General features: G+C 43.7%; 1 protein-coding gene across 4 annotated transcripts; it reads left to right on the forward strand.

The window, feature by feature from the left end:
• Positions 1-4,543: 4,543 nt before the first annotated feature.
• LOC123137616 (protein REVEILLE 6) lies at positions 4,544-9,164 on the forward strand. 4 transcript variants are annotated; one of them, XR_006468373.1, is made up of 10 exons: positions 4,544-4,899; positions 5,739-5,796; positions 6,031-6,154; positions 6,258-6,380; positions 6,460-6,582; positions 6,835-6,944; positions 7,364-7,423; positions 7,866-8,151; positions 8,545-8,651; positions 8,731-9,164. XR_006468373.1 is itself a non-coding variant. In XM_044557435.1 (9 exons), the coding sequence occupies exons 1-8, from the start codon at positions 4,736-4,738 to the stop codon at positions 8,641-8,643; spliced, it is 861 nt and encodes a 286-aa protein (XP_044413370.1). In that variant the 5' UTR covers positions 4,550-4,735; the 3' UTR covers positions 8,644-8,651; positions 8,731-9,164. The 4 variants fall into 4 exon arrangements, 2 of the variants coding, with proteins under 2 accessions (XP_044413370.1, XP_044413371.1); XR_006468374.1 differs by having other exon boundaries at positions 4,545-4,899; positions 6,463-6,582; XM_044557435.1 differs by lacking the exon at positions 7,866-8,151 and having other exon boundaries at positions 4,550-4,899.
• The last annotated feature ends 312 nt before the right edge of the window (positions 9,165-9,476 follow it).

Below are 9,476 nucleotides of genomic sequence, written 5' to 3' on the forward strand. Positions count from 1 at the left end.
TTTTTTCACCACATTCGTCTGTGGTTTGGATAGGTCACTTGTGATTTCTGGAGGTGGGAGTTGGAGTATGTTGAGCACCTAGTTGACAAGCAGTATCTCACTGGCGATGCGGCTGTGGATGCTATTGGTGCGGCTGAGGAACGCAGGGAGGAGCTTCTGAAAGCACAAGAACTGTTCTACATGAATGGAGCTGTCAGCAATGTGAAGAAGGTTTTGAAGAAGAATGACCAGGCAGTAGATGGAACTGCCAACCTGATGACCAGGCAGCAAGCTGCTGCACTGATGATGCTTGGGAGGGAGCTGCTGATGGTCATGAAGATGCTGGTTGGTGTTCTGGTGGTGCTAGGTGTTGCAGCATTGGTGGTGGTCATGCTGAAGAAGTGAAGAAGATGATGTTCTGGTGTTGCTAGGTTCTGATGTTGCTAGGTTATTTTGTGTCCTGTCTTTGTAATGGTTGTGCTGAATCCTGGTGAACCCTAATGTTAGTGCCTGTCCTATCTTGTAATGGTTTAAGCATGTTTCAATGGAAAGTTAAGTGGAATTGTCAAATCCCTTTTTTATTCAATGTGCATTAACCAGTCCATTTTCTTTGCATTATGAATCATGATATTTTTCAATTGTTCTGTGTGATGGTGATCCTTTATCAACTGGCAATGCTGAAGTAGATGATTGTTAAGTGGCAATGTAGATGATTGTGCAAGTGCTGTTCTACATTGATGATCATCAACAGTTTCTCTTCATTAGACACTTTTGGTGAAGAGAAAGTTAAGTGGCAAAGAAATTGTGTGCATGATCATCAATATGTGCTGTTCTAACTGGCAACATTTATCAACATGTGCTGTTCTAACATTTATCAAGATGTGATGTTCTAACTGCCAAAGTTAAGTCCCAATATGTGATCAGCACAATAGAAGAGAAAATGGCATAAAAATGCTCAATTGGACTAATTTCAGAAGACCAAACATGATCATCCACCAAAAGAACTAAACATGATCATTCATGCAGAGTAGTAAACATCATCATCCACCAAAATGAGTACACAAGTACCATACATGTTCATTTCAACAGCTCTACATGATCACAATGTTGGGGATATCGCTTATCGGGAACTTATCGGTCAACCCATGATAAGGGGTAAATCGGCCAGTTTATCAGCATATCGGCTGACTTATCGCCATATCGGCTAATTTATCAGCCGATTTCTCTTATCGGTCAGACAACGGTAAGTGATAAATTAGCCGATTTATCGGAATATCGGAAGATATCTTGAACAATGCATGATCATAAACAGGCATATCTTGCAAACTACCTAAAGACATCAAACATGGATGATCTTGCTGATTTGTTGGGATAATCAGCTTCATTGGCAAGCCAGCTTGGCTTCCTTTTTGTAGCAGGCCTCTTCTCCAGCTGTTTCTTAGCAGCAGCAAGCTTCTTCTCCTCTTCTTTCTTAGCAGCAGCCCACTTCTTCTCTTCTTCTTTCCTAGCAGCAGCTTGTTTCTTCTCTTCTTCTTTTCTAGCAGCAGCTTGTTTCTTCTCTTCTTCTTTTCTAGCAGCAACTGCTTCCCTATCTGCTTTCTTTTGTGCTTCCTTCTTCTCAGCAGCAGCTCTTCTCTCAGCTTCTTCCTTTGCCTTATTCTTTGCAGCTATAGTCTTCATTGTTTCTGCAATAATTTGTCTGGTCTCAGCTTGAGCTTTCTTGTTTATCTCTGCTTCTTCTCTTCTTTTGGCACTCCTCTCCAGTGTAGCCAATCTTCTTCTCTCAGCCAGTTCTGCTTTCTTCTGTGCTAGCTCTTGTTTCTTTCTTGCTATTTCTTGAGCTTTTTTCAATTCTTCTTCCCTCCTAGAAGCAAGGATGGCTTGCTTCCTCTCCTCCAGCTCCCTGTCTTTCTGATTTTTCATTGCCTCCAGCCTCTGTGCCAACTCACCTGGCCTAATGGTGCTTGAGCTAGCTTGACTACCTTGACTTGCATTACTCTGGTTGAGCATCACTTGGGCAGCAGTGAGAAACCCAGAATAAGGTAGTGGCCTCTGTTGAACAACCCTTGGTGTTGGCATCTGCAGAATGTATGACAAGTTAATGTTCTATCTCAACTATATGATACTAGACAAACAGGAAATAAAAGCAATTGATTATGCAGTAAATTATACCTGGGCAATCATGTTGTCCACCATAAGATCTTCTAATACAACACTTGGCTCTTCTTGTCCCTGCAATTAGACAGAAAACATTGTGTTAGTTCTCTTGCAATCATCAAGGTAATGCATTTGGATCATTTTGAGGAGCTGCAAGTCTTTAGTACTTGATTTAAGACTGGATCATCTTGATGTGATGCATCTGGAGCTGTTGGTGGCACACTAGCTGCACCATTGTCTACATCTGGAGCTGTGGGTGCATCACTGCCTCTTCTATTTGGTGGTGGAATTCCAGCCTTCAAGTACTTGCATCCAGACTTGTTATGATCTGGCTCACCACAATATGAACAATGCATGATTACACCATGCCTTGTGATTTCCCCCCTCCCTTTCTATGATCAACCTCTCCAGGTGCTTGTCTTCTTGTAGTTGATGGCCTTCCTACATGCTTCTGGTACAATGGTGGCAAGATTGGGGGCCCACACATGTCCTCCCACTCTCTCCTATCTTTGCAAGGGTAGATAATGCTTTCATATGCCTTCTTGAACATTTGCTTGGAGTAGCAAGGGTCAACCAGTTCAAGTGGATCAATTCTTTCATGCCTACAACAGGCTACCACATGAGAACATGGAACTCCAGATTTCTGAATTCTTCTACAAGTGCAGGTTCTTTTATGTAAGTCAACTATGTAATCTGTCCCTCTGTCCTATCTCATTGTCACTGTCCACAAGCATATCAGGTTCATAATCTTCATCATCACTATCGGTTGCTCCTTCCTCTTCTTCCATTGCATAGTTCACATGGTTTTGCCTAGCACTCCTCCTCACTCTCATGTTTCCACCTGCATCAACTTCTACCTCTGGCTGTTCTTCATCTCTTTGATTGCCATCCTCTGCCTGAACTGAGATAGGACAGGCTATCCATTGGCACATTGAACAACAAAGGGATTTGACAATTCCACTTGACTTTCCATTGCAACATGCTTAAACCATACAAGATAGGACAGACACTAACATTAGGGTTCACCAGGATTCAGCACAACCATTACAAAGACAGGACACAAAATAACCTAGCAACATCAGAACCTAGCAACACCAGAACATCATCTTCTTCACTTCTTCAGCATGACCACCACCAATGCTGCAACACCTAGCACCACCAGAACACCAACCAACATCTTCATGACCATCAGCAGCTCCCTCCCAAGCATCATCAGTGCAGCAGCTTGCTTCCCGGTCATCAGGTTGGCAGTTCCATCTACTGCCTGGTCATTCTTCTTCAAAACCTTCTTCACATTGCTGACAGCTCCATTCATGTAGAACAGTTCTTGTGCTTTCAGTAGCTCCTCCCTGCATTCCTCAGCCGCACCAATAGCATCCACAGCCGCATCGCCAGTGAGATACTGCTTGTCAACTAGGTGCTCAACATACTCCAACTCCCACCTCCAGAAATCACAAGTGACCTATCCAAACCACAGACGAATGTGGTGAAAAAATATTCAATCTTTGGATGCAGAACATAACCCAAATCACATCAAGAATGTAAATCGAACAACAAAACTGACCCCATGCTTCTGGCACTTGTAGAAGACCCATCCGTCGTGCTTCTCTGTGGTAGAGATGTACATGCACACCTTATCCTTGCAGGTCGGGTAGCGGACAAGCGGCAGCGCCAGTGCACGACGGCGAACAGCAGCGGAGGAGGAGCTGGCGGCAGACATGAGCACCAGAGGGCAAGGAACTACCCTCCTCGGCGGCGGCGGTGAGGTGAGGCGGAGGAGAGCGACGGGAGGGAGGGAGGGAGGCGGAGCAGAGCGACGGGAGGGGGGCGACGCAAGGGATTTGACCGGGCGGCGCAATGAGAGCGACGTGTTAGGGATTTGAGGATGGGGAATTTTGCACTTTTACAAAAAGACCCTCCATGCAAGATTGGCCGAATCGAAACGAACAATGTGGCAGTCAACAGTTGGTCAAACCCACCGCCTACCCACCGTGTACGTGCTACAGTGACCGTATTTTCACGTCACATCGTATTCAGTGACTGTATCGAGCGTATTCCTGAATTTAGTGACCGTATCGTGCTTCAGTCGCAACTAGAGTGACCGTGAGTGTATTTATCTCCGCTAAAAAAAACAGCACGCGGCGAGCGGACGCGAGCAGCCAGCCACACGAACGAGCTCGGCGTGACGCCGGCGACCAGTAGGAGCAGCAGCTAGTAGAGCCGAGAGCGCCCCCGCGTGTGTGTGGTGGGGTGGGGGTGGGGTGAGGGGGACGTGCGGGGCGCAAGTGGGCCTTCCCCCCGCGCAGCGCAGCCACAAGCGCGCGCGCCCTGTGGCCCACGCGGCGGGGCCCGCGCACAGTCTGTCTGCCCCGCAACCAAAACGCGCGGCCAAAACCCCGCACGCCCCCCCAGCGGCGCCACCACCCACACACTCCCACCCAACCCGGCCCGGCGCCACACCGCGACGCGACGCGACGCAGCCACCACGCAGGCGGACGCGGCCGCGCTACGGACAAAAGCCAACCTCTCCCCTCCTCCGGTCCAGCGAGCGAGAGACCGCCACCGGCACCCAACGGAACCAGGCCTCCGTGCGTTCCATATGGTCTCCACGAACCCGCCGCCGCCGCCGGCGCTGTCCGAGGCGGCCGCCGCCGTGTCGGGCGACGACGCCAGCAAGAAGGTGCGGAAGCCCTACACCATCACCAAGTCGCGCGAGAGCTGGACGGAGCAGGAGCACGACAAGTTCCTCGAGGCCCTGCAGCTGTAAGCAGACGCTGAACTGTGGTGCTCCACGATTTTCTTCCCTTCCCCTTTTGTGTTTCTCCACGGTTTTCTTCCCTCCCCCTTTTGTGTTTCTCCACGCAATTCCATTCGCTCTGTTTGAACTTGCAAATGGGCTGGAAAAACTGCTTGTATTTGGGGGGAACCCCTCAATTCGAAAAAAATTTAGTCCATTCGCGCTTGGCTCAAAACTTCGCATAGCTTCCATTTTTCTGTGATCTTTGGGCCAACGACTGTATATATTTTTTCTAGCCTTTTTGATGCGTTAGTTAGCTGGCGCTAATAATTATTTTTGTGCCTATAGTGTTTGCTGAACTTAGCTTGTTTTTTCGCTTGTTTAAAGTTTGATGATGATGATGATGATAGATCACTTGGACGTTCCTTCTGCAATTGTACTGCGTTTTTGTAGACATGTTTTCAGTGAAGAGCATAATTTTTCAAGCCATAATATTTACTAGTAGAATTTAGTAAACATTCCTACAACTCGATTACCCAGAGCCTCATACGTTCACTGTTCAGACCACCATCATTTATGTACTACTCCCTCCGTTCACAAATATAAGACGGTTCGGATACTTCAATATGGACTAAAACGTGTCTATATACATCCATTCACAAAAAAGTTGGAAAATCCTATATTTGTGAACGGAAGGAGTAGGTAAAATAGTTTTCGTTCAGGTGTACCGACAAATATGTTTTTTGTGCGGATAATTTGACAGTTACTATAGTTGAATTCACCTATATGTGTTGAAGATTTGATAGTCAATTATAAGATTTCATCTTAATGTGACATTAATGTGGAAAACCTGAGTTCTTTTCAGCTTTGATCGTGACTGGAAAAAGATAGAAGCTTTTGTTGGTTCGAAGACTGTCATCCAGGTATTTGGATTATAAACTGAAAAATCAAGTGAAATTATGATCAATTTGCACCACAATCCCAACATAATGGAGCGCCTTACTAAACCTTACAAATGGAGATGTCTGCTGCTTTGTAAACAACCGATGTCTCCTCATTTTTCTGTGCAAACATTGCACAGCGCTTGGATCGATTTTCCTGGCAATGGCTTCTCCGGTAAAACCATTTTCATGTTACATATTAATTTGGTTTTGCAGATAAGGAGCCATGCACAGAAGTATTTTTTGAAGGTTCAGAAAAATGGAACCAGCGAACATGTCCCACCTCCACGACCAAAGCGTAAAGCTGCCCACCCATACCCTCAGAAGGCCTCCAAAAATGGTGAGTCATCGAACTTAGTTTTACAAGTAACAATTTTACATTATCATTTTATCGGTGCCTCTTTATACCGACAGTTGCTTCACTATCTTCTCTTGTCTTGCAGAGCCAGGATATGCCCTGAAGACAGATCCATCTGCCATGCTTAGAAACTCAGGAATGAACGTGGCTGTTTCTCCATGGACCCACAATTCTATCCCACCAGTTGTCGCCTCATCTTTCATGAAAGGTTTGTACTTCAAGGTGCCCTTCCTCTAAATAGTCCAAGTGTACTCTTCGTCAGTTAATCCTTACCTCCTTTTGCTCAGAAGATTTAGGTGCTGGGTCTATGGGTCCAAACATTTTTTGCTCAAGCAGTAGTGAAGGCCCTCCAAGGGCATGGCAATCTGGTGAAACCAATGACCAGATAAATCAAGTTCCATCACTCCGCAGTCAGTACCTCTAGTCTTTAGATACTTTTGATAGTCTATTTATTTCCAAGACTTTTGCAGTTCTGTTCTAGTATTTATAACATGCGGTTCGTTCTTTAGAATGAATAAATAGGATAAAGTAATTCTTACAGCTCATTCATCCATTGATTTTACTGTATTGTTATCGTGGCTTTTGTCACAGGACTGCTTTGTTTTTTTATCCGACCTACCATTTTAAACTCCTTTAACCCCCTCTTTCAAATTTTGATACAGTTATGCCAGATTTTGCACAAGTATACAGCTTCTTAGGCAGTGTTTTCGATCCAAGCACAAAGGGCCATTTGCAGAAACTGAAGGAGATGAATCCAATTGATGTTGAAACGGTATGTGAGTCGTTGATATACTAGGTTTTCTTCTATTCATAAAGAAATTGACCATAGGCATAGCTTAACTAAGGCTATGGTTGTAATGTTGCATTGCCCAATTTCTCCTCCAAAATAATTGCTTTGTCAAATCAAGAATTTATAAATCACAAGAATAAATACTCTTCGGCTCTAAAATTTCTTATGTACCTATAGGCTTATGCAGAATGCTCCTGATTTAAGCATAGCAAAAAACTCTATATGCATGTTTAGTTTTTAAGCATTGCAACAAACTGTATATGCTTGTTTTGTCACCATTTTAACCCTTTGTGTTATGTCGAAACTAATCGATGGCATGTTGAATTCATATTTTTTCGAATAATAATGGTTTGAAATGTCTTACTTCTCATCAACTGACATTTGTGTCTTTTGATCTCTAGGCACTGTTGTTGATGAGAAATCTCTCCATCAACTTGACCAGTCCTGATTTTGAAGATCAAGTAAGTAGCTATCCAACATTTCGTTAGGCTATAGATCATATTTGCACTAAATTGTTCACTGCCTTTTCATGTTACCAGCAGTTGTTATAACTTATAAGTCAAGCTGTTGTAGTTTTTGTTCAGAACTTCTGTGCATATTGCCATGCTTGTTTCTCTTATTGATAGACCTTTCTTTACTATTACCTCCATCCCAAAATTCTTGTCTTAAATTTATCTAGATACGGATGTATCTAACACTAAAACATGAATAGATACATCCGTATATAGACAAATCTAAGACAAGAATTTTGGGACGGAGGGAGTACATCTGAAAGGTAATGCAAGTAGCAGAGCTATCTCACGCATTATGCATGTATTGCTGTATGTTAACAGTTATTATGTTTTATGGTGGTGTCAAGGTAACCAGTTTAATACATCCCGTAAATGCATATTTGATGAGCAGGCGGTCAGTTTCAGATGTTTAACTCCTTATTTGGTCAGTAGCAGAAGTTATTTCTTTCATATAAAGAAACTGCGCAGGATTTCAACAGCATGCTCGTGTCTTCTTGAACTTGGGTGTCTCTTCACACACTGTGCTTCTATCAGGGTTTGCCCAATTGCCATGGTTTCTGCCTTGGTACTGTCAATACAAATTGTTGCCACTGTGCAGAATGACTGGAATATTTGGGCAGCTATCATGTGTGTAAAGTCATCATGTTTTGCAAACTTTCAAAATTATCAGAAATTTGGTATGTGCTGATACCCAATTCTTCTCCAAAATCGAAGACCAAATTAATTTGTATTGTAAATAGTCCTCCCCACTTGTGCCAAGAGGTCCTGGGTTCGAACCAGCCTCTCTGCATTGCACTTTGCAGGGGTAAGACTAGGTTCCTATAATCCCTCCCCAGACCCCACCTTGTGTGGGAGCTTCTATGCACTGGGTCTGTCCTTTGTAAATAGTCAACCTTTCAAGGGAAAATGTGTTTCTTTAGCATGTTGGGCCTGGGAAGTAAGAAATGATTTGAACTGATTTGAACTGATACTCAACTCCAGCATTCGTATTAGTTCCATTACCTATTCAGAAATTAAAATTTTATAATCTGAAAAGGGAACTAACATGTATCCTATGCAACATCATACAGAGGAAGTTGCTGTCTTCGTACAATTCCACCTCTGATGAGCTAGAGCTAGGGAGCTCCAGAAGCTCACTTCTTACGGATAGTGCATTGAGCCTTTTTTGATAGTTCATGTAAGTCTTCCATCTTGTTTCATTTTTATCTATCCTTTGTAGTTTGCACGATTCACCGGGAATTATGTAACTATTTCAGGATTAAAGGCAGATGGTGCCGCCTATAGTTCCATCTCGATCTCTGAATAGGGTTTTTTTCCTGGAGCACCCATGAAGGCGCTTGCACCATTGTATTTCTAGCTAGCTTCGAACCGTAGAATGTGTAAGGGGGCAACCATGTACAGTAGGCTTCCATAAGGTGAGATCTGTCTATACCCTGATGTGTATATATTTTTGCCTCGAAGCGTGTATCTTTCCTCCCCCGGTACCTTGGCACAGATGTTGCTTCCGTCAAAGCTTGAAAGTGCTGTTCTTAGTGATAGTAAATGGAAAGGAAATTTTGAGTAATGTTGGTTACTCCCTTTTCCCTCCATTGAGTTCAGTCGGTGATGTCATTTTCGTTTGTGTCTGGCAAGATACTCTCCCGTGTGACTATGACATAAGCATAATACTCCATGTGTTGTCTGTTGAGAATTGCTTTCAGTTGAGGTTATCATAAGCAATTCAGTTGGGGTTATCATAAACGCGGCTTGTTTTCGGCATGGATTCGTGTTTCTGTTATGCATTGCGTATGAGCCTTTACTAAAAAAATATATTCTGCGCCAGAAGGTGACTCGTGCATTTGTCATTTAAGTTATGTAACGAGAAAGAACACAGCGAACCATCGCATTTGTGTTGTGTATGTTAGACTGTATATACGTAGTCTTGTATAGGCCTTGTATTATACCTCTTGGTACGTCTATATAATGAGATAGCCACACCCTGTTTTAGGGTGTCGAGCCAGTT

This window comes from Triticum aestivum, chromosome 6B (genome assembly GCF_018294505.1).
Source record: "Triticum aestivum cultivar Chinese Spring chromosome 6B, IWGSC CS RefSeq v2.1, whole genome shotgun sequence".
NCBI lineage: Eukaryota > Viridiplantae > Streptophyta > Magnoliopsida > Poales > Poaceae > Triticum > Triticum aestivum.